The following is a 24,821-nucleotide window of genomic DNA, read 5'->3' on the forward strand; positions in this document are numbered from 1 at the left end:
ACATTTAAAATCAGGTCACAGCACATGTAGCTAGGCCTAGGACACCTAGACATAGTACCAGTAGGGTAGCTAGCTGGTATCATAACATCCCTTGTGTAGTGATATGTGTAATGAGTGTGTAGTCTTAAAACATTAGGGTCTGGTTTCCCGGACACAGATTAAGCCTAGTACTTGGGACGACAAATATACCAGGACTAACAGAAAACCATTGTAACTTCAGTCCAGTCCTGCTCCAGCCAGCCCCCATCGTCCTCAGCGAAATGTTGTTTTCTGTGTGGGAGCAGCTCCCTAATATGGGTCATCTGAATAACAAGTCACTTTCCAGAGAAGAGCTGCACTGTGTTGACTTCCCGTCTGCATTGTGTACAATCTGTTCTCGTTAAGGCTGAATATGACAAGAGATAAAAGAGAGTTCCGGGAATGTGAAGGAAAGACCATTAGAGAGGGAGGAAGAAAGAGGAAGGGAGAGTGAGAGGGGAGGAGTCTGAGAGAGATGGGATAGAATGTGAGAGCCAAGAAGAAGACTGCCAGCATCTTGTGGAGCTCTCTCTCTGTTTACACAGTCTAACAGACAGACTATCCCCTGATGAACTGGGGGGAGAAGGGAGGTGAGAAAGAAAGAGGGAGGGAGTGAGAAAGAAAGAAAACAAGAGGCTAGAATGGCTACAGTCTTCTCTGGCTCTAAATCTGGTACCCGTAATTGAGTTTAGTTTCTGAATGTCAGGTATCCATCCCCACTCCTTCTTGCACAATCCCAACATCTGCTGTCAACTTAGTAGAGGAAACTCAGACTGAATGGTGATGAGGCCGGAAACTAACTGTCCCTTTTGCCTGACTACCTTCCTGCTGTGGAGAGCACAAATGAAGAGTCAAAACAGCCATCAGTGGTTGTTGTTGTCGTTTCCGACAAGAGAACCCATCTTTCATCTCCTAGACCGTAGGCTCCGGTTGCTGGCGGGGCCGGAAGCTGAGAATAGAACTACAGGGAATGCCATACTAGGTGAGGAGGTCTTCCAGACTGGGACTGAGACTGTCCACAGCACCGTTGGCCACGGGGAGGTCTGTGGAAGGCGGATCACCGTAGTTGACACACCACCCTGGATTACACCCTGTGACTCAGCAGATAATGCTACCGGGGCCCCTCAGAGCGGGCAAACTCCCACACACTTCTGCTGGGGGTCCCCATGTCACAGCCCTTCAGAGGGCCACGGGAATGCTGCAGAGAAGCAGATGGGTCATCTAGGAGAAAGGGCCTGGAGGTGCTCTTCACTGGGGGTGGACAAGCTACCTGAAGGAACATTTGTGGATGAGTTCATCACAGCTGGGGAGCCCCTTCAGTGGCTGGTGGAGAGGTGTGGTAATAGATACCATGGCCTGGATAGTAACAAACAGCAGAGTGAGGATGACAATATGGCGAAGACACAGGTTCAGGAGCTTCTGGAGAAGGAAGAGGAGCTGGTTAAAGACAACCATGGCTGGTATTTTGCAGCTGGAGTAGGAGCAGGCAAGGAGGGCGGTTGAGGAGGGTGAGGGAGAAGGCGCAGAGGGTCCGGATGATCTTTGCGTTTTGCCGGGCTGGAAACGAGTGGAAAAAAGTTGTCGGGAACACCATCTTAGGTCAGAGGGCCTTTTTAGAGATGGAGCAGAGCCTGAGGAGGCAGGCTGATGTGGTCGGACGCAAGGTCACCATAGTAGACACCCCCAACTGGGACTGGGTTTCTGTGAGGCGCACAATGAAGCAAGGGGCCGACTTCCTCCAGCCCAGCCGCCATATAACCACCACAGGTTCTAGGATAGGGCAGGGTCCTGAACCTGAACTGGGTACCAGTATGGAAAACACACTTGAGCTCCACAGTTTGGATCTGCTGGACAAAATAGAGGAAATTCAGACTGAATGGTGATGAGGCCTTCTTGCTCGTACACAGAGATTGTGGTGAGTAGAGGATACCGAACTGCTCTCCTTTGTTTATAGGCTCAGCACTATTGAACTGATAACATCATTGTTCTGATCCAATGTTTTTTTGCCAGCATTTGTGGTTGAAATTTAGTTTACCTTACCCTTTCTGTCTTTGTGTTGATGTGGTCTCTATACCTCAACCTCCCCCACCACCACCCTAACATTTACATGAGGTCATCAGTATGCTCTGCCTGGTAGGATTCTTTTGTGTTTAACAGAGGACGACTGCACTGGCTTTGTGGACAAACACTGCTGCAATGCAACTGGCTGTAGTTGTTTCATTTTGTAGATTGGTTTTGCAATCATTTTACTATACTTTTTTTATTTTTAATAAATACATTGATGATAAGGTATGTTTTATTGTCACACACCAGATGGGTGAAGTGAATGTGTTGTTTTACAGGGTCAGCCATTGTAGAACAGCACTCCTGGAGCATATGAGGGTTAAGTGCTTTGATCAAAGGCACATCGACAAAACATCCGTGTGTTGTCGAATCCTACTGCAGCTGGAGAGAGAGACAGTTCTGGCATATGGAATTGTTTTAAGATGGTCACACTATGGATTATTTCGCTATTTAATTTAGAATTTTAAGACCCTTTCAGATATAAAAAAATATGTACTTTTTTTGGTTTATAAAATATAGAATTTGGCCTTTACTACTATAGCCCAGAGAAAGGCATTGAATAACACATTCATAAATGGCAAAAAAAGACAGTTAAAAAAGTAGCATAAGAAGCAATGTTTTGAAGTGTTTGTCCTATAAATATGAGTCCCAGTCAACTTTGGACACACCTACTCATTCAAGGGTTTCTTTAAAAAAAAACTGTTTTCTACATTGTAGAATAACAGTGGTGACATCAGAACTATGAAATAACACATATGTAGTAACCAAAAAAGTGTTAAACAAATCAAAATATATTTGAGATTCTTCATAGTAGCCACCATTTGCCTTGATGACAGCCTTGCACACTCTTGGTATTCTCTCAGCCAGCTTCATGAGGTAGTCACCTTGAATGCATTTCAATTAACAGGTGTTCATTGTTAATTTGTGGAATTTCTTTCCTTAATGAATTTGAGCGACTCAGTGTGGAGTGTTATACAGAAGATGGCCCTATTTGGTAAAAGACCAAGTCCATATTATGGCAAGAACAGCTCAAATAAGCAAAGAAAATGAAAGTCCATCATTACTTTAAGACATGAAGGTCAGTCAATTCAGAAAATGTCAAGAACTTTTAAAGTTTCTTTAAGTGCAGTCACAAAAACCATCAGGCGCTATGATGAAACTGGCTCTCATGAGGACCGCCACAGGAAAGGAAGACCCAGAGTTACCGCTGCTGCAGACGATAAGTTCATTAGAGTTACCAGCCTCAGAAATTGCAGCCCAAATAAATGCTTCACAGAGTTCAAGTAACAGACACATCTCAACATCAACTGTTCAGAGGAGACTCTGGGAATCAGGCCTTCATGGTCAAATTTCTGCTTTGAAACAACTACTAAAGGACGCCAATTTGAAGAAGAAAATTGCTTGGGCCAAGAAACACGAGCCATGGACATTAGACCGGTGGAAATCTGTCCTTTTGTCTGATGAGTCCCAATTTGAGATTTTTGGTTCCAACTGACTTGTCTTTTGTGAGACAGAGTAGGTGAACGGATGATCTCTGCATGTGTGGTTTCCACCATGGAGGAGGAGGTGTGACGGTGTAGGGGTTCTTGCTAGTGACACTGTAAGTTATTTATTTAGAATTCAAGGCACACTTAACCAGCATGGCTACCACAGCATTCTGCAGCGATACGCCATCCCGTCTGGTTTGCGCTTAGTGGGACTATCATTTGTTTTTCAACAGAACAATGACCCAACACACCTCCAGGTTCTGTAAGGGCTATTTGAGCAAGAAGCAGAGTGATGGAGTGCTGCATATCAGATGACCTGGCCTCCACAATACCCTGACCTCAACCCAACTGAGATGGCTTGGGATGAGTTCGACTGAAGAGTGAAGGAAAAGCAGCCAACAAGTGCTCAGCATATGTGGGAACTCCTTCAAGACTGTTGGAAAAGCATTCCAGCTGGTTGAGAGAATGCCAAGAGTGTGCAAAGTTGTCATTAAAGCAAAGGGTGGCTACTTTGAAGAATCTTGTGCAGCCTGCTTCCATTAATTATCCTTGAGATGTTTCTACAACTTGATTGGGGTCCATCTGTGGTAAATTCAATTGATTGGACATGATTTGGAAAGTCACACAGCTGTCTATATAAGTTGACAGTGCATGCAGAGCAAAAACCAAGCCATGAGTTCGAAGGAACTGTCCATAGATCTTTGCGACAGGATTGAGTCAAGGCAGAGATCTGGGGTAGGGTACCAAAACATTTCTGCAGCATTGAAGGTCCCCAAGAACACATTGGCCTCCATCATTCTTAAATGGACGGAGTTTAGAACCACTGAGACTCTTCCTAGAGCAGGCAACCTGGCAAAACTGAGCAATCGGGGGAGAAGGGCCTTGGTCAGGGAGGTGACCAAGAACCCGATGGTCACTCTGACAGAGCTCAAAAGTTCCTCTGTGGAGATGGACGAGCCTTCCAGGAGGACAACCATCTCTACAGCACTCCACCAATTAGGCCTTTATGGTAGAGTAGCCAGATGGAAGCCACTCCTCAGTAAAAAGCACATGACAGCCCACTTGGAATTTGCTAAAAGGCATCTAGAGATCATCAGATCATGAGAAACAAGATTTACATTTTGGAGATGAATCTGTCTCTCTGGGGGGGCACCAGAGTGTGGAGGTGTTGATGACGATATTCATGGGGCCTGTAGCTGCTAGACCTCTGATGGGGACCGTCTCTGTGGATCCTGCTTTGTTCTGGAGGAGGACTTGGTCCTGGAGGTCCAGTCAAACGAATAATTACCAAGTTATTAGGAATGAATCAAGGAAATCATTTACTTTTTGAAGCTTATCCCACTGAACTGTGATTAACAAAGTTTTTTTTGCAATACCATCCCAAGATAATTTGTAGGTCTATATGTCCAATGTAGGTCTATTGCATGTCTTCCCATATTTAAAAGATGTCTGTGAACTGAACATACAAAACTTCAACTGTGTTGCTGACGCCAACTGCAACTGAGGAATCAACCGAACTCACAACTTGTGAAAGCCTACTGTCTCAGTCACGGGCCATGAACGGATATGCCAGGTTTGGTCAGTCACATGTCCATTATGGATCTCACATGAGATTCCCAAGAAAGACTGAATCGCATGACACTCCTGGAGCCAGGATACTTCCTGCTTTGCAGAAGGGGTTATTATCCATTATTAAATTGTGCAACAAAATGGTTGGAATGAAAAGGTTGCTTTTAGACCAGTTGTAACATCAAGAGTTAGCAGAAGTTGTGGTAAATTGGGTTTAATTGTCCTATGGAACTGGTTGTGCTTCTCACTGCCCACAGCTTCTTTGGGGTGCTTGTGTTTTCAGAGACATACATTGTGCCTCAGCACTAAATGTTCAGTAAAGGCCCAAATGGAATTTCCCCCAAGCTATCTGGACAAAAGGCCTAGAACAAATCCCTAGTGCCAGTTTTAGGTTGAATACAGGGCAGTGTCACTGTGGTCAACCTCCATTATTTAAGCAGTGCTTAAGTCTGCACACAAACAGCACCGTTCAGAGCAGGTCAGTGCTGTAAACTGTGTCCAACACAGGATGATCAGAAAATACAAATTAAGGAGTTGGAACTTGGATGTACCCTGGCTCCTGTAGTATCCCACAATTAACTAAATTAACTTTATAGGTGATACGGTGCAATTTAGAACCCAGTCCTTGTTTTCTCTAGAAAGAAGCACCACATGCTTATAATGTCTCATGGGACTGTAGACCTTTCTGACACAGTTGGAGTGCACACAATGGTTGTTTAACCAGACCCTTATCTGGGTAAAGGGTTTTATGTTGGGCCAGACCACACTGATAATGTTCCTCCACGGAACAGGTTTTCACATGACAGGAGCGCACTGGAGCGGGTCAGATCTGGGCCATTTTTAAACAACTTGCCTCCACACTTAAACATTCACACCTGTATTAGCCAAATGACAAGGCAGGCCAAGGGCCCCATTTTGAAATGACTATGGAAATGGCAAAATTGGTCCCAATAATATACTTTCCATGAACACTGTATATTCCCATTCCCAGTTTGTTTGCTAAATGAATAGCACAAAACCAAACGGATTTGACTTTTTAATAGATTAAAAAAAGGAATACAATTAGATATGATTCCGACTACAGTAAAAGTACATTTGAATAAGAGGCTTCAAAGCCTATTTAAGACATGCATCTACAACAATATAGACACGTCTATTGATAAACGATGACAGACTACAAAAGATCAGACTAATTACATAAGTCAATATTGTTTGTCTGGAAAATACTTAATAGGTTTTCATACAAGAGATAAGGGACTACATCAAACTCAAGCTACAAGAACAATAGTCTCAAACTCTTAAAGGAAGAGACAGGCAGGAAGGTCAATAGAACTTGGGCTTTGGGAGTCTCAATACAATACATGCATTTAAAAAGCATAGATTTTAGATAGTGGGATACTTGGTGGGTTACACAGTACAGTTAGAGGTCACGAGGCCCTTCTTGCTCTTCGCTTGGCGCACCTCCTCCATGAGGTCCTTGAGATACTGGATCTCATTGGCGATGGAGTCTGCTTTCTCCGCAAGCTTGTGGTTCCTTTGCTCGAGGTCGTCGCACTCCGCGCTCAAGGCCTCCTGCTCAGTCTTCTTTTTCTGGCGGTAGCGCGTGGCCGCCGTCTTGTTCTGCGCCATCTTCTTGAGCTTCTTCTCCTTCGGGGGTCCTCCAGTGGAGGACTTCATTTTCCCACTCGATGTGGTGGTGGATGGCTGGTCTGGATGTTGTGGCCTAGACTTGGGGGTTGTTGGGTACGGTTTGCTCTCGTTTTGGAACCTTGACTGAGTTGTGGCGATGGAGGGCTGGTTGAGCTGACCAGAGGAGCTGAAGCTGCTGTCACTGTCAGAGAGGATCTCTGGGATGGTGATAGTGGTGGTTGTCACACCGACCTCCCGTTTAGGGGCCAGGAGGACGACGATGCGGGTCGGGGAGAGAGACAGCACAATGCTGGGGACCGGCTGGGGAACCTCAAGGTGAAGCGGCTTCTCGCTGACGCTCGCGGAGACATACACCTCACTGCCCAGCTCTAAGGTGAAGGTGGGAGATGGAGGAGGAGAGGGAGCTGGGGACTGGGGCTCCGACTTGATCTCCAGCTCCTCCTGGGCATCAGGGACACAGGGGGGAGGTGAATGAAACCCCTCCTGAGGGTCTTCCTGGGGCTGTAACATGGTCGGGGGGAGAAGTGGATCAGTGGTGGTGGGGAGGTCCGTGGGAGTAGGGAGAGTGGGGAGGGGGAGTAAGTCCAGCTCCATGGGACACTCAAAGGAAGTGATGAGGTCTTCAGGGGAGCTGGGGGAACCGTCTGGGCTGCAGGAACCAATAAGGGAGTCCAGATCAAACTCACTCAGGTCTACCCTCTCGGCCATCCAGTCCATGCCAGAAAAGGCATCTTCTGTGAAGGACAAAGAGAGGGTTAATCAGCTGCTCAATAGCTAAAGTAATACACTGGAATTACAATTTGTGATAAGTCCTTACCTTTTCTATACGGCAAAAACAGATGGGAATCAAATATAAATCGCTATGGATTTCTACACACTGTCGACCAATATGAACATACATGGGAAGGACTAAGGATGTTATGGTCCTCACCTTTCCCATCATCTGCACCAATGTGATGGGTGTGGCCTAGCTGGTCAGCAGATAGCCAAGGGAAGGACAGCAAGTCTGCCTCAGCCTTCGCTTCCTGGAGGAGCAGTGACGGCGGAGTGGGAGGGGGGGATAGAAGAAGTGGAGAAGAGGAAGATGACGAGAGGGGTGAAGCCCCCCCCTCTATCGAGGCAACTTCATCTTGGTGGCGCAGCGACCCCATGGGGTCAGCCATGAGAGAGGAAGGCCCCCAGAGTAGGGCCTCCATATCGTCCAGGCCAAACTGTGAGCTCATCATGGTCATAGCTCTGTTGTTCAGTCACTAGGATCTGAGACGGTAGGTACGGCAGTAAGAGGTTGAGCGATTCTTTTATGCTGTCAACTACAGCAGTGCTGAGGGTTTCCAAAAGGGACCTGGGAAAGAGACAGGATTAGACATGGTGAGTTCATGTAATAATGTAAACAGTAGCTCATAATGTAGGCAAATTAGCTTTTTCTCCTTTGTTGATTTTTATATTATGTCATGGTCTGCAGTGTTATGTTGTGTAATGTAATATTTGGACGCACATTTTTGATTGGGTAGGAAAAACATTAAGTCTGAGCTTATGTTTATATATGTAATGTGTTTTGTGCACAACACTGCCCCTACCATTTTACAACGCTGGCACTGAATACCCTCCCTGCCTTTGTCTTGTGACTCGCAAACGCGCCAAATGAGGTCAGTTTCCACAGCAACCATCGTCAGAATGGAAGTGTGTCTAGCGAATGAGATGGCGGCTTCCGCCTCCCTGACCAAGGGCCACACTTGTGCTCACCCTCCCGCGTTAAACACTGATTATATCGCCATTTTGTTCAACAACAAAAAAAAAATCACGAACCATTTTGTTTGCCACGTTGGCATTCCTGGAAAATTCCATAAAACCGTACCATCTATTTTTTAACAATTGGTGACAATGTCTAATGCTGTAATTATGAAACTACTCACTGACCATTTTGCCCGAACGAAATACAATGTGACATTCTCTGATCTGACTCGTGACGTTGGTATCCAATGTCATTCCAAGGATTTGTCTGGCGAATGGCGACCTTACGGCAAGTTATACTATATGTATTTTGAAAATACTTCGCCAGACAACATAAGCAGGCTAATAGCTTCACACATTGAGGTTCGAGCTCATTGGCGTCATTGGGCTGTCAGATTCACGTTAGCTAGCAAATTGCTTACAAATAAAATCCTTAAATATATACTTACGTCATTTTGACAAATATGAAGTTGAAGCAGTGCACTGGGTTGATGCACTGTTGGATTTGCTGCTGCTAGGACCGCCGCAAGCCGTTAAACTGCCATTTCGCTCAAGAGAGCGGTGTCACTTGAATGTTGATATTGTTGGGCGCTGGTGGAAAATGGCGCATTTTGAGAGCGCTGCGTAATATACAACTCCCAAAAGACCAATGATTTATATATACACACTAGAACACTTATAGGAGTCGCTGTTTTGAAGCCTCCGTGCCTCCCATCGTGGTACCCCCGCCATTGTAAAACAGATTTTGGAACTTATAGAAAAGCATTTATTAATGTCTACATTCATTTTTGCCACGTTTATTCTATTACAGAGACCTTAATGCATACTTTTAAATTATATTATGTGAGATAAATATACAAATAAAAAGTGAAAAAATGCATAACATTTTCCTTAGTCACATTTTTAGAGGTTACTCATGTTACTGTCCTCAACTACAGCAAAAAATACTTCAATATATGTAATTTTGTCCCTGAAACATTTAATTGAAATAGAATTCCATTCAGTCTTATGGCGGACTGAGCCTACTGGTGAGTACCAATATGGCCGACCGGTGGCTTCAAAGACACTACATAGGGTTTATATACATCGTTGATGTAGACCTAGGATATCCTTCCACAGGTCCTCGCTAGCTTCTATAACCACAGTCATAAACCCCACTTATTTCTACAAATTATCTTCTTAAAATTTGATATTAAATCTACCCTATCCACACTGCTAACCGTATGCCTAACCCCTCAATTTGAATTAAGACCAACATTTTTGACTTGGTGGCTGTGGAATCAGACTTTGTGGCTATAGAAGCTACTGGGAATCATATCATTCCGCACATTGGGGGTTAACAGGGGCCAGTTTTAGAAATCATCCTGTGATGTCTTATACTAATCACATTTATGTGAGCCAACAACTTTTCAATAAAGTTTATTGCACGTCCTTTTTAATATTCAGATCATTCACAAATAGGATATAGATAACATGTCCCATGGATATTCTCAGCAGTACACACTGCATAATAAAACATTTCACACATACTCTTACATTTTAAATACTTTATTTGAAACCACAAATCGCATGACAGTCGAGAGGATTAAAATATTTCAAAGTTCATGGATATATGGAGACTTATGGATACAGAAAGCACCTTCTCCACACAGCAAAGCTGTCCAAAACAGCGGACACCGAGCAGTACAGCTGCTTTGCCTTTGTCCTATGCAGGCCTGCAATCTGAAAGCCACTTACTGTCAGCCTATGTACATGGCTGAGACTCCCAAATATTAGTACTGCAAGTTTGCACTGATAACCAAGGCTGTTCACAGGGGCTGAAATTTCAGCAACTTGTCAGCAAAGTCTGGCTTCATGTAGGCTTCATTAGGGCAGCCCACTTCAAAAATGAGCACCTCCCTACGCCCCCCCCCCCCCCCCCCAACAAAAAAAAAATATCTTGCATGTGTCCAAAATATTGCCAGACATTTACTGCAATAACGACAGCAGACACACACCTCAAAATCTACTGGCTGCTAGAAAGAAAGTCTGCCACACTTGGTGCAGTTCATTGAGCTCCTCCTGTAGCTCTTGGGTCACACCACGGATCCTGGTGGCAAACATAGTCTCAGAGCCCTTTTTCAGCCTCTGGCCATCCTTGTCAGTATAATACAGGTCCATGTCTCCGGCAAATCCTTGCAGGATCATCTTAGACTTCATGCCCAACTGTTGGGACTTATTACACCCAGGATGCACTGCCTCCACCACCCTGGCTATCCGCAGGGCCTCAGGATCAGCATGCTGGAGCCTGTGGAAGTTATACCGCCTCAGCTCAGCCATCCCACTGTGGACGAAGCAAAGACACAACTCCACGTCTGCTATCTCAGCTGTGTACTTCTGTACCACCTCCTCCAGCCTCTTTCTGTCCACAGAGTTGATTTTGTTGTCCACGGTCGCTTTGATGCCCATCCCAGTACCCGAAGCCACCATGCCCGCCCCAACTGCCGTCCCTATGAGGGAGGCACCCATGGTTATGGGGGCGAGGACAATGCCCACAACGGCCACCACTCCTCCCATTACGCCCGTGGTGCCCCCTGCGATGCTCATGGTTTTGGTTTTCTTCTGCACTTTGTCCAGCTTCTCGGCAAGGTCGTTGAGCTCTGTGATGTGGCCTCGCAGGGTATCGCTATGCTTCATTAGCAGGCAGTGGAACAGACGGAGGCCATTTTTCACATAGAGGCACCTCTGGCTGAACTCCCTGGTGGGATGGATTTATTTAAAAAAAAACAGATGTAATAAAATACATGCTGATTAAATGGTATGCCTGCATGTATTAGATGTAAGATCAAAGCTCTATCCTTGAAATGGTGTATTAACCACATGTGTACAGTAAGAGTTTAGTCTGGTCTCACCTGGTTTCATCCTCTAGACTGAGACCATGAAATGAAGGAGGCATGTTTTCCCAGCCTGAAAGAGAAACACATACACAATTACAAACCAAATGTATTATCCCTCAGTAATATATGGTTATCTATTGAATCATAGACAGCTGAGAACAGTACAACAATTACAGAAGAACAGTTGCATGTTCTTTCATCCTTAAAAATGAATTAAATACAATGTAATGTATTGTAAAATAATACGAAATACAGTACCAGTCAAAAGTTAGGACACACCTACTCATTCCAGGGATTTTTTTTATTTGTACTATTTTCTTCATTGTAAAATAATAGTGAAGACATCAAAACTATGAAATAACACATATGGAATACTGTAGTAACAAAAGAAGTGTTAAACAAATCAAAATATATTTTAGATTTTAGATTCTTCAAAGTAGCCACCCTTTGCTTTGATGACAGCTATGCACACTCTTGGCATTCTCTCAACCAGCTTCACCTGGAATGCTTTCCAACAGTCTTTTCCTAGCCAATGTGCTTCTACATTTGCATTGCTTTCTGTTTTGGGTTTTAGGCTGGGTTCCTGTATAGCACTTTGACATCTGCTGATGTAAAAAGGGCTTTATAAATGAAATAGATTCATTGAAGGAGTTCCCATATATGCTGAGCACTTGTTGGCTGCTTTTCCTTCACTCTGCGGTCCAACTCATCCCAAACCATCTCAATTGGGTTGAGGTCAGGGTGATTGTGGAGGCCAGTTTATCTGATACAGCACTCCATCACGCTCCTTCTTGCTCAAATGCCCTTACAGCTGGAGGTGTGTTGGGTCATTGTCCTGTTGAAAAGCAAATGATAATCCCACTAAGCGCAAACCAGATGATATGGTGTATCGCTGCAGAATGCTGTGGTAGACATGCTGGCTAAGTGTGCCTTGAATTCTAAATAAATCACTTACAGTGTCACTAGCGTGCACCCCTACACCGTCACACCTCCTCCTCCATGGTGGAAACCGCACATGCAGAGATCATCCGTTCACCTACTCTGTCTCACAAAAGACAAGGCGGTTGGAACCAAAAATCTCAAATTGGGACTCATCAGACAAAAGGACAGATTTCCACCGGTCTAATGGCCATGGCTCGTGTTTCTTGGCCCAAGCAATTCTCTTCTTCATATTGGCGTCCTTTAGAAGTGGTTTCAAAGCAGAAATTTGACCATGAAGGCCTGATTCCCAGAGTCTCCTCTGAACAGTTGATGTTGAGATGTGTCTGTTACTCGAACTCTGTGAAGCATTTATTTGGGCTGCAATTTCTGAGGCTGGTAACTCTAATGAACTTATCCTCTGCAGCAGCGGTAACTCTGGGTCTTCCTTTCCTGTGGCGGTCCTCATGAGAGCCAGTTTCATCATAGCGTCTGATGGTTTTTGTGACTGCACTTGAAGAAACTTTTAAAGTTCTTGACATTTTCCCAATTGACTGACCTTCATGTCTTAAAGTAATGATGGACTTTCATTTGCTTTGCTTATTTGAGCTGTTCTTGCCATAATATGGACTTGGTCTTTTACCAAATAGGGCCATCTTCTGTATACCACCCCTACCTTGTCACAACATAGATGATTGGCTCAAATGCATTAAGACAGAAAGAAATTCCACAAATTTACTTTTTACAATGCACACCTGTTAATTGAAATGCATTCCAGGTGACTACCTCATGAAGCTGGTTGAGAGAATACCAAGAGTGTGCAAAGCTGTTATCAAAAATATGTTCTTAACTGATTTGCCTAGTTAAATATAAAATAAAAGTCAAAGGGTGGCTACTATGAAGAATCTAAAATATATTATATTTAGACTTTTTTTTAACACTTTTTTGGATACTACTATGTGTTATTTCATAGTTTTGCTGTCTTCACTATTTTTCTACAATGCAGAAAATAGTACAAATAAAGAAAAGCCCTGGAATGAGTAGGTGTCTCCTTACTTTTGACTGGTACTGTACATCTGTCGTAATAATGTTTATCTCACATCCAACTGTCTTCATCCACCTCATTAGATTTTCAAATTCCTGCTGAAAAACAAAAATAGGTACAAATAGGTTTTTAGGTCAAATTGAATTGATGGATAATCTAATAATGCAGGTGAACAGCAACAGAAATAGGGAAAACCTCATGTGAAGCCTGGCTCTGGCTTCGACACTGAGAATAGGACGTACTACATACATTGGTACAAAAGAAGGATAGAAAATCCCCCCAATCATTACAATGCAAATCAATAATTTCAGACTTCACTCTGTACCTCTGCTTCCTTATTGAATTGATAGTTCTGATAACGTTGACCAGGTTGGAACTGTGGTGCTGCCTGTGTTTTGTCGACGCTGCTAGATGGGTTGAACTGAAATAATAGAGATACAAAAACCATTGGTAATTATTTTTATTGAATACAATGTAGGTAGGATTATATCCACTTATTGTCATGATGTGGCACGTGTGTATGTGTCTCTCACCTGGAATGTGTTCTCATCAGGCAGTACTTCTAGATAAGATAATTGGTCCTGAACCTCGCTGACCTCGCTGTAGACTGACTCTGAGTGGAAGATGGTGGTAGGTCGATACGACAGTGGTGGTTTATTTACAGGTGGTGGTGGGGGGGTGAACGAGGGTGGGGGCGGGAGTTGAGGACGAGCAGGCGGAGATCCTCCTTTTGCGTTGGTGGGCTATGGAATGAATTTAGTTTTGTTTCACAGACACAAGCAACTCTATTGCTGCAACTTCGTCATAGTATCATAGCCTTCCCTTACGGAAAAAAACACATGGTTTCACATGTGGAAGATCTCCTTTTTGTGAAAACCCAAATTAGTCATTATGATACATACCCAGTGATTTTCAACTTACTTCTTTTACACACATTGTGTATGTTGATTTATATTTTAGTCATTCAGCAGTCACTTCTATGCATCCATTTTTTTATTTTTCTGTAATTATTATTCAGTGTCCTCATCTGGGATTTGAACTCACAAGCTCTTGGTTCATGGCACTATGATCTTTATGCTACTCCACCACAGGCGGTCTTCTGGTCAGACTCCGGAGACGGGCACACCGTGCACCACTCCCTAGCATTCTTCTTGCCAATGTCCAGTCTCTTGACAACAAGGTTGATGAAATCCGAGCAAGGGTAGCATTCCAGAGGGACATCAGAGACTGTAACGTTCTTTGCTTCACGGAAACGTGGCTCACTGGAGAGACGCTATCCGAGGCGGTGCAGCCAACGGGTTTCTCCACGCATCGCGCCGACAGAAACAAACATCTTTCTGGTAAGAAGAGGGGCGGGGGCGTATGCCTTATGGCTAACGTGACATGGTGTGATGAAAGAAACATACAGGAACTCAAATCGTTCTGTTCACCTGATTTAGAATTCCTCACAATCAAATGTAGACCGCATTATCTACCAAGAGAATTCTCTTCGATTATAATCACAGCCGTATATATCCCCCCCAAGCAGACACATCGATGGCTCTGAACAAACTTTATTTAACTCTTTGCAAACTGGAAACCATTTATCCGGAGGCTGCATTCATTGTAGCTGGGGATTTTAACAAGGCTAATCTGAAAACAAGACTCCCTAAATTTTATCAGCATATCGATTGCGCAACCAGGGGTGGAAAGACCTTGGATCATTGTTACTCTAACTTCCGCGACGCATATAAGGCCCTGCCCCGCCCCCCTTTCGGAAAAGCTGACCACGACTCCATTTTGTTGATCCCTGCCTACAGACAGAAACTAAAACAAGAGGCTCCCACGCTGAGGTCTGTCCAACGCTGGTCCGACCAAGCTGACTCCACACTCCAAGACTGCTTCCATCACGTGGACTGGGATATGTTTCGTATTGCGTCAGATAACAATATTGACGAATACGCTGATTCGGTGTGCGAGTTCATTAGAACGTGCGTTGAATATGTCATTCCCATAGCAACGATTAAAACATTCCCTAACCAGAAACCGTGGATTGATGGCAGCATTCGCGTGAAACTGAAAGCGCGAACCACTGCTTTTAATCAGGGCAAGGTGTCTGGTAACATGACCGAATACAAACAGCGCAGCTATTCCCTCCGCAAGGCTATCAAACAAGCTAAGCGTCAGTACAGAGACAAAGTAGAATCTCAATTCAACGGCTCAGACACAAGAGGCATGTGGCAGGGTCTACAGTCAATCACGGACTACAGGAAGAAATCCAGCCCAGTCACGGACCAGGATGTCTTGCTCCCAGGCAGACTAAATAACTTTTTTGCCCGCTTTGAGGACAATATAGTGCCACTGACACGGCCTGCAACGAAAACATGCAGACTCTCCTTCACTGCAGCCGAGGTGAGTAAGACATTTAAACGTGTTAACCCTCGCAAGGCTGCAGGCCCAGACGGCATCCCCAGCCGCGCCCTCAGAGCATGCACAGACCAGCTGGCCGGTGTGTTTACGGACATATTCAATCAATCCCTATACCAGTCTGCTGTTCCCACATGCTTCAAGAGGGCCACCATTGTTCCTGTTCCCAAGAAAGCTAAGGTAACTGAGCTAAACGACTACCGCCCCGTAGCACTCACTTCCGTCATCATGAAGTGCTTTGAGAGACTAGTCAAGGACCATATCACCTCCACCCTACCTGACACCCTAGACCCACTCCAATTTGCTTACCGCCCAAATAGGTCCACAGACGATGCAATCTCAACCACACTGCACACTGCCCTAACCCATCTGGACAAGAGGAATACCTATGTGAGAATGCTGTTCATTGACTACAGCTCGGCATTCAACACCATAGTACCCTCCAAGCTCGTCATCAAGCTCGAGACCCTTGGTCTCGACCCCGCCCTGTGCAACTGGGTACTGGACTTCCTGACGGGCCGCCCCCAGGTGGTGAGGGTAGGCAACAACATCTCCTCCCCGCTGATCCTCAACACTGGGGCCCCACAAGGGTGCGTTCTGAGCCCTCTCCTGTACTCCCTGTTCACCCACGACTGCGTGGCCATGCACGCCTCCAACTCAATCATCAAGTTTGCGGACGACACAACAGTGGTAGGCTTGATTACCAACAACGACGAGACGGCCTACAGGGAGGAGGTGAGGGCCCTCGGAGTGTGGTGTCAGGAAAATAACCTCACACTCAACGTCAACAAAACTAAGGAGATGATTGTGGACTTCAGGAAACAGCAGAGGGAACACCCCCCTATCCACATCGATGGAACAGTAGTGGAGAGGGTAGCAAGTTTTAAGTTCCTCGGCATACACATCACAGACAAACTGAATTGGTCCACTCACACAGACAGCATTGTGAAGAAGGCGCAGCAGCGCCTCTTCAACCTCAGGAGGCTGAAGAAATTCGGCTTGTCACCAAAAGCACTCACAAACTTCTACAGATGCACAATCGAGAGCATCCTGACGGGCTGTATCACCGCCTGGTACGGCAACTGCTCCGCCCACAACCGTAAGGCTCTCCAGAGGGTAGTGAGGTCTGCACAACGCATCACCGGGGGCAAACTACCTGCCCTCCAGGACACCTACACCACCCGATGTTACAGGAAGGCCATAAAGATCATCAAGGACATCAACCACCCGAGCCACTGCCTGTTCACCCCGCTATCATCCAGAAGGCGAGGTCAGTACAGGTGCATCAAAGCTGGGACAGAGAGACTGAAAAACAACTTCTATCTCAAGGCCATCAGACTGTTAAACAGCCACCACTAACATTGAGTGGCTGCTGCCAACACACTGGCACTGACTCAACTCCAGCCACTTTAATAATAGGAATTGATGGGAAATGATGTAAATATATCACTAGCCACTTTAAACAATGCTACCTTATATAATGTTACTTACCCTACATTATTCATCTCATATGCATACGTATATACTGTACTCTATATCATCGACTGTATCCTTATGTAATACATGTATCACTAGCCACTTTAACTATGCCACTTTGTTTACATACTCATCTCATATGTATATACTGTACTCTATATCATCGACTGTATCCTTATGTAATACATGTATCACTAGCCACTTTAACTATGCCACTTTGTTTACATACTCATGTATATACTGCTCTACCATCTACTGTATCTTGCCTATGCTGCTCTGTACCATCACTCATTCATATATCCTTATGTACATATTCTTTATCCCCTTACACTGTGTATAAGACAGTAGTTTTGGAATTGTTAGTTAGATTACTTGTTAGTTATTACTGCATTGTCGGAACTAGAAGCACAAGTATTTCACTACACTCGCATTAACATCTGCTAACCATGTGTATGTGACAAATAAAATTTGATTTGATTTGATCTGTATCAATAACTGATTTCACCTGCATTACTACATTTTGGATTTCAAAGTAAATCTCAGCTTTGTATAATACACTCAATATAAACTATTATATTTAGCATAGTGATTCCGGAGTAACATTTAACACAATAATATGCCCCATGAACATTAGACAACAGTAAAACCTCAAATTGTTGAGAGAAATAAATTAAATCAATGATGAGACAATAGTCAGATTCAGTAAAATTGCAGGTCAAATGGCACTCTTTTGCTAAGTGCAGAGACTTATTATAAGTCATTAATGTGAAGGGCAATGCTACAGACATTATGGTGCCGCAGAAAGATCAGCGCACCTCAAATCCAGAGGTTGTGAGTTCAAATCCCAGGTGGGGGTCATGTTTCAGCTCAACAGCGTACCACTTACTAATAAAACCACCATATAATTACTTTATTATAATGGTTTGGGGCCATCTGGGACCATCGTGACATCCTGACGACTGATAAAACAAATGTCTTGAGAACATCTTACAAACATCCTATCATGGTCCTTACCCTTACGGAAAAACGACCTGAATTTCACATGATCAAGTGTTTAAGTTAAGTTAATGTGACAGCAAGTAAAGCAACATGTAATAACATGAAACTAAACACGTGACAACATGTGTAAATGTGGTCTCGTAAATTGTTCCAAAAACACGCTTGCAAATGATTTCACAGTTGAAATTTCACTTGCATATGATTTCACATATGAAATGTCACAGGTGAAGGGTTCCAAAAACACATGTTTTCACATGTGAACAATAACAACAAATCAACAAGACACAAGTACATTTCATAACCACGAGGGGACTTTTTGAGTTTCAGGAAGGAAGGAACACAAAATAGAGATTTCACACATTTCATTGTGAACACTTCTCTGTCACACAGGTACTGTATCTGTTTCACCTCAGATGAAAGCAATGACAGCATATCACAGTAAATACATGTTGTACTATATCCTTTGAACTGCACCACGTGCGTATGTGTTTGTGCTTCTGTCAGCACCAGTTGGAGACAAGGGGCATGTACTGCTCTCACCTGCAGCAGGGGTTGGAGTTGTGTGGCCGTTGTTTCGATCCCTGAGGGGGAACGGGACAGGGTGTGGGAGGGGGGCCCTCCTGGCCGTGGTGGGGGCCGTGAAGGGTGAGGCGACCTCTTATTGTCTGTGTTTGAGGGCTATTGAACATGAAAAACCCCAAAGGCGATGTTAGTTGCGAATTGATATAAGGGCCTAAAAAAGTTATGCTAATAATGAGTGGTGCTTACCCTCGGACTCTGGGATCTATTGACGTCATAGCCCCCATACAAGGACTGGGTTTCAGATTTGGGTCGAGCTGGGGGTCGAGCAGGGCGAGGGGATTGACTGTGCTTTCGTTCTATGGAATCCTATACCAATACATAGAAAGCAAAGATATGTTATTGACAGTTTTCTTCTTTGCAATGAATTTGAAGTACTCTCTCTCACCTGAGGTTGTAATAGGTGCATTTCAGGTAGAGTCCTCTCATACTCTGAAGAGGAGCGGGACATCATGGGGGACCGAGGGGGTCTCACAGGCCTTGGGAGAGGAGGAGGGGAGGCCTTATTTTTGCCATACACATCTAAGGCCTGTGTTAAACCAAGAGAAGAGTAGTGGGTAGATTTTTTTATTCAACCTATCTTACTGTATACACTATATACTGGCTTATTCAGTGGTCCTCTTGGTTTACCTTCTCAGTCATTCCAAGTTTAGATCGATCAACATTGTTATAGTCCCCGCTTGCAGTTGGAGAGGGGCTTAGAAGAGTGCCATGGGTCTTGGGAGGAACTGGAGGGCGGCGAACAGGACGGGGGCTCAAACGGGGGCTCTGATAGTCCGTTAGGGAGCCAGTCTGACTGGAGGTCTGTCAAAACAATTCATAAATCACTTAGCAACAATAATTGGAACATTAACTGCAAAACACAGTGAGCCAGACTGAGAGGGGGGAAAAATAGGAAGAGGCCCCGGCCTCTGCACAACAGTGCGTGCATCTCCTATGCTGGTTCTGACAGGAAAACGGATTAGAAGAACCTAGATATAATGAAACACAAGAGAAGAAAGAGTGTTGTTGACTCAGCTGGATATCCATCACATTGCCATAGCTGGGGGAGAGCCCTGGGTTCTGTCTCTTGTCCAGGGGCTCTAAGTGGGACATACACCAGGGTAATGCCGGCTGAGTCTTGATTTTGTACACAGATTGGCTTCTTTCTGTTAGACTTGAGATACAAATCACAAAGTCACAATTATGTGCAGTTAAACAGTATATAGACTGTTGTGTCATAGAGCATTGGGCCAGTAACTGAAAGGTTGCTGGTTTGAATACCTAAAGGTAAAACACAAATTAACACACACTAATTGCTGCAGGGGCTTTGTACAATGGTGATCCTACTCTCTGCGGGTGTCTCAGAGGAAGTTGGGATATGCACCAAAAAAATGTAAAACATTTCCATTACATACTTTTGTGTAACAGGACAAATATAAGCACCCCCCAAAATTATTATTATTATATGAATAATAAGTACTTTACTGTTACAGCCAATTAGGATTAATGAAATGATAATGTAGCTATTGTGACCAACCAGAGCTTTGAAACCCAGGTCTCCTGCATACGACAGTATAAGGTGCATTTCTTCATGTCTTTGAATCATACCTTGTTAATGCTGTCATAGCAATTAAGCCTGGGGAAAAGTTTAGTGCTGTCCTGTATTTGATCTCACTTGGCTACTGCTCACCTGGGGCTCTGACATCTGAGGCCTCCAGTCACTAGCAGTCACAAAGTTTGGCCGAAAGGGAGACTGGCTTCTTGACATTGCAGCCCCTGGTGTCTGGCTATTCCATAGGCTTCCATTGTCCCTATCATTCTATCAAACGCAATTAAAAAAATGTAACACTGTCAAAGAAGCATTTGAAAAACTTTCCTCCTGGCATCATCCTTACCGTTGATGCGTTTTCCTCTTGGTTATCTGAATCCTCCTGTAAGGATGGGAGGTCACAGGACCCGGTGACCGTAGACGACTTCACCAAGAATGACTTCCTGGGGGGTATAGGAGGCTGGGGGCAGAATGATGGGAAACCACAACATCAAATCACTGCAAACTCTCGCTTGTCTTTTTACATGACAAATCCTCGGTGAGAGCTTTGTTTTGAAATGTTTCCCCCTGATATCAAGTCTACTGTGTGAGGAACATCCAAGACTCATAAATACAAGATACATCTAACTATGAGCAATGACAAATACTTTTAGCCATAGTGTTGGATTAAGGCTTTAGTTTCACACTGAAAGTTGGCGCTGTTTTAATGATGACACAACAGCCAACCAATGTATAGGATATCCGACCATATCATTTTCACAACAAACCGTCCCTGAGAGTTCCTGTCGCTCAAAAGCACTTGACTGGCCATCACCACTGTCAGATTATCAGTAACATGACACTCAAAACAAATCTTGCTAAACATTTATGTTACTGACTGGTATTTTAGATAGAAAGATTGTTTGTTATCTATAACTAACTACTACTGTCTCTCTGACTGCATATTATGTTGAAAAGCCTGCTTTAAAGTGCAAATTGTCAAATATGTCAAAGCCATCAAAATGCTTTGACATGTGCTAAGTTCAGATAATGAATATATCACTGGTTTGACCGGTTTCTTTCTTTCACCTTTACGGGACTATCCTCTTCTTTTGTGTCTATGGAATTTTGATTATGCAACTCTGTACGTCATAGGTATTTTGGCACTGCAGGTTTTGGCTGTACATGAGGTTGGCATATTGTAGTGTCTTACGTCTTCATAATCTAAACCATTTTACATGATTTTACAATCCTTTTATTGTTTCATTAGACTTGAATTTCATATTATCCTCTAAAAGCCACTGCTATTTGTAAGGCCAGAGTAAACGGTCACTCTGGTTAGGTTTAGGTTATGGATTAGATGTATCCTTAATGATAATTTGTATGTTGCCCCATCAAAACAGAATGTTTTCCCCAAAGTCAATGTAGGACCTTACCGTTGTCATGCTTTCAGCCTCGTCTCACCTTCAGTCTTTCCCTCTCTTTGAGTCTCTCCCCTTACACTTCTCTCTCATGCATGTTCATGCTCTTACACCTGTTGTGGAATGGATGATAATGATGTCTGTGCCTCTGTCTTTGTCACCTATGCCTTTGTGATGTCAAATAGGTGTGCTCTCACTGCTGCTTGGGAACAGAAAATACATGGATCTCTTTGCACCACTGCTCTCAGATAGACTTTCCTTAGACACAAATGGCACCCTATTCTCTATTTGGTGCACTACTTTGTTCAAAAGTAGTGCAACCTTTGAGGGAATAGTGTGCCATTTGGGATGCAACCTGTTTCTCCTCAGACAACAATTTCCTCATTCCTCTTTAGCCCTTCCCCTGTGTATTCCCCCTCTTATGACTCTGTGTCTTGGGCTCTGGTCAAAAGTACTGCACTATGTAGGGAATGGCATGCCATGTTTGAATGATGTCTGTGAGTTTAACATAACTCATTTGGCAGGCAAAAACCTGAGAAAAAAATCCAAACAGGAAGTGGGAAATCTGAGCTTTGTCAAATTCACAGTGGGATATGGGTTATGTTGCACTTCCTAAGGCTTCCACTGGATGTAAACCGTCTTTAGAACGTTGTTTCAGGCTTCTCCTGTGAAGGGGGGCCGGATGAGAGCTGTTTGACTAAGGGATCTGCCAGCAGCCTCGTTCTCAGTCACGCGCATTTCACATGAGAGGTATCTCTCGTTCCATTGCTTTTCTACAGACAATGGGACATTATTGAACATTTATGATAAAAACATCCTAAAGATGGATTCTATACTTAGTTTGATAAGTTTCTTCGACTCGTAATATAACCTTTTGAACTTTTTGTCCGACTGGACCCGAACTCGCTTTTGGATTTTTTTTACCAAATGCCCTAACAAAATAAGCTATTTGGACATAAATGGACATTATCGAACAAAACAAACATTTATTGTGGAACTGCAATTCCTGGGAGTGCATTCTAATGAAGATCATCAAAGGTAAGTGAATATTTATAATGCTATTTATGACTAATGTTGACTGCTCAACATGGCGGATATTTCTTTTGGCTGGTCTGGGCTCTGAGCGCCGTTCTCAGATTATGCTTTTTCCGTAAAGGTTTTTTGAAATCTGACACAGCGGTTGCATTAAGGAGAAGTGTATCTAAAGTTCCATGCATAACACTTGAATTTTCATCAACATTTATAATGAGTATTTCTGTGAATTCATGTGGCTCTCTGCAATATCACTGCATGTTTTGAAACTACTGAACATAACATGCCAATGTAAAATAAGATTTTTGGATATAAATATGAACTTTACCGAACCAAACATACATGTATTGTGTAACATGAAGTCCTATGAGTGTCATCTGATGAAGATCATCAAAGGTTAGTGATTCATTTTATCTCTATTTGTGCTTTTTGTGACTCCTCTCTTTGGCTGGAAAAATGGCTGGGTTTTTCTGTGAGTTGGTGGTGACCTAACATAATCGTTTGTGGAGCTTTCGCTGTAAAGTATTTTTGAAATCAGACACTGTGGCTGGATTAATAATACTTTTATCTTTAAAACGGTGCCTAACACTTGTATGTTTGATACATTTTATTTATGAGATTTCTGTTGATTTGTATTTGGCGCCCTGCAATTTCCTTGGCTGTTGGCGAGGGGTTCCGCTAGCAGAACGGGGTTCCTCTGGGTTCCTCTGTTTTTAGCCAAACCTCTGTTTTTAGCCATCCTCCTAGAAACGCATCACAATGATCCACAGAAAGTGTGCTTGACCTTGAAATTCAACCTTATCAGCAGGGACTCACAAACAATGTGGCTGCAGACAATCCTTCTCTTTGATAGCACCCAATAGCCTGTGGCTGCCCTCTCTTTGTGTCTGAAACACATAACAGATAAACACAAAAAACAGATACCGCCAGGTTAAATAAACAGTATGAATATGAAGTTAGATTGATAAAGATGGAGAGTTCAGGTTCAGTTCGTTGCGTGCCAATAATGTGTTTGTTTAAAGTGCCCTTACCTGTCTGTGTATTTTTTTTAAACTCCATAACTTGATTGCTAAGGTCATTTTAAGATGCCAGGCTTGAAAATCCGTTGTGACTCACTATCCAAACCAGACACAACTGGTTTCAAGTGGCCAAGAGACGTCTTCTTCGGTGAGGTTTAATGGGTGTTGGCATCCAATATATGTAGCATTACCGCCACCAACTAGACTGGGGTATATATCCATCATACTTTGTGATACAAAATGTGAAAAAGGGACTAACCATACACTAATTTAAAACCCACTACCCCATTCCACTATCTAACCCTACGGCCTGGGAGAACAGAACACCACCACTCAACACACCCTGTATCTCCTCTCTTGTACACCCAAGCACTTCTCTGCTACTGCCACCACTACACTACACACTCCTCTGTCCCATGCCCTCCTGCACACTTCCCACATATTGGAATCTCATAAAGGAAAGAAATTCCACAACTTAACAAGGCACAACTGTTAATTGAAATGCCTTCCAGGTGAGTACCTCGTGAAGCTGGTTGAGAGAATGCCAAGAGTGTGCAAAGCTGTCATCAAGGCAAAGGGTGGCTACTTTGCAGAATCTCAAACCTTTTATGACTAGGGGGCGATATTTAAATTTTTGGATGAAAACCGTTCCCGTTTTAAACAAGATATTTTGTCACGAAAAGATGCTCGACTATGCATATAATTGACAGCTTTGGAAAGAAATATTGTCTGTGAGTGCAACAGAACTGATGTTACAGGCGAAACCCAGATAAAAATCCAATCAGGAAGTGCCGCATTTTTTAAAACCGCCTCATGCCAATGACTCCTTATATGGCTGTGAATGAGCTACGAATGAGCTTACGTTTTCTACGTATTCCCCAATGTGTCTACAGCATTGTGACGTCTTTTTACGCATTTCTGTTGAAGAATAGCCGTAAGGGACCACATTTAGCAAGTGGTCACATGATGTCTCCCGCAGAAAATCTTGCGTAAAATACTGAGGTAGCCATTTTTCCAATCG

At 43.7% G+C, this 24,821-nt stretch overlaps 2 protein-coding genes and 1 pseudogene across 3 annotated transcripts; 1 reads left to right on the forward strand and 2 right to left on the reverse strand.

The window, feature by feature from the left end:
* The first annotated feature begins 861 nt into the window (after positions 1-861).
* LOC139422506 (GTPase IMAP family member 7-like) lies at positions 862-1,901 on the forward strand (annotated as a pseudogene).
* Positions 1,902-6,161: 4,260 nt separating this feature from the next.
* Positions 6,162-9,254, reverse strand: LOC139421052 (cyclic AMP-dependent transcription factor ATF-4-like). 2 transcript variants are annotated; one of them, XM_071171546.1, is made up of 3 exons: positions 8,969-9,254; positions 7,720-8,130; positions 6,162-7,522 (listed from the first exon to the last, which is right to left on the reverse strand). In XM_071171546.1, the coding sequence occupies exons 2-3, from the start codon at positions 8,018-8,020 to the stop codon at positions 6,546-6,548; spliced, it is 1,278 nt and encodes a 425-aa protein (XP_071027647.1). In that variant the 5' UTR covers positions 8,021-8,130; positions 8,969-9,254; the 3' UTR covers positions 6,162-6,545. The 2 variants fall into 2 exon arrangements, with proteins under 2 accessions (XP_071027647.1, XP_071027648.1); XM_071171547.1 differs by having other exon boundaries at positions 6,162-7,519; positions 8,969-9,184.
* A 1,220-nt stretch (positions 9,255-10,474) lies between these two features.
* LOC139422137 (uncharacterized) lies at positions 10,475-21,915 on the reverse strand. The gene is made up of 11 exons (XM_071173289.1): positions 21,765-21,915; positions 20,696-20,809; positions 19,449-19,622; positions 19,207-19,347; positions 19,008-19,127; positions 18,780-18,917; positions 13,892-14,101; positions 13,684-13,779; positions 13,414-13,456; positions 11,411-11,465; positions 10,475-11,256 (listed from the first exon to the last, which is right to left on the reverse strand). Exons 1-11 carry the CDS (start codon positions 21,771-21,773, stop codon positions 10,518-10,520), a joined length of 1,839 nt encoding a protein of 612 aa, XP_071029390.1. The 5' UTR covers positions 21,774-21,915; the 3' UTR covers positions 10,475-10,517.
* Between the last annotated feature and the right edge of the window lie 2,906 nt (positions 21,916-24,821).

This window comes from Oncorhynchus clarkii, chromosome 12, assembly GCF_045791955.1.
Source record: "Oncorhynchus clarkii lewisi isolate Uvic-CL-2024 chromosome 12, UVic_Ocla_1.0, whole genome shotgun sequence".
NCBI classification, from domain to species: Eukaryota; Metazoa; Chordata; class Actinopteri; order Salmoniformes; family Salmonidae; genus Oncorhynchus; species Oncorhynchus clarkii.

What these genes read in the sequence shown, in the direction of transcription:
- LOC139422137 (XM_071173289.1), bottom strand. An exon ending in AACTTGGAATGACTGAGAAG is followed by an intron (nt 19,348 to 19,448) that starts GTAAACCAAGAG and finishes GGTTTAACACAG; the next exon opens with GCCTTAGATGTGTATGGCAA. An exon ending in ATAGATCCCAGAGTCCGAGG is followed by an intron (nt 18,918 to 19,007) that starts GTAAGCACCACT and finishes CATGTTCAATAG; the next exon opens with CCCTCAAACACAGACAATAA.
- LOC139421052 (XM_071171546.1), bottom strand. Translation starts at nt 8,020, where the DNA reads ATGACCATGATGAGCTCACAGTTTGGCCTGGACGATATGGAGGCCCTA. An exon ending in TGGTGCAGATGATGGGAAAG is followed by an intron (nt 7,523 to 7,719) that starts GTGAGGACCATA and finishes TGTCCTTCACAG; the next exon opens with AAGATGCCTTTTCTGGCATG.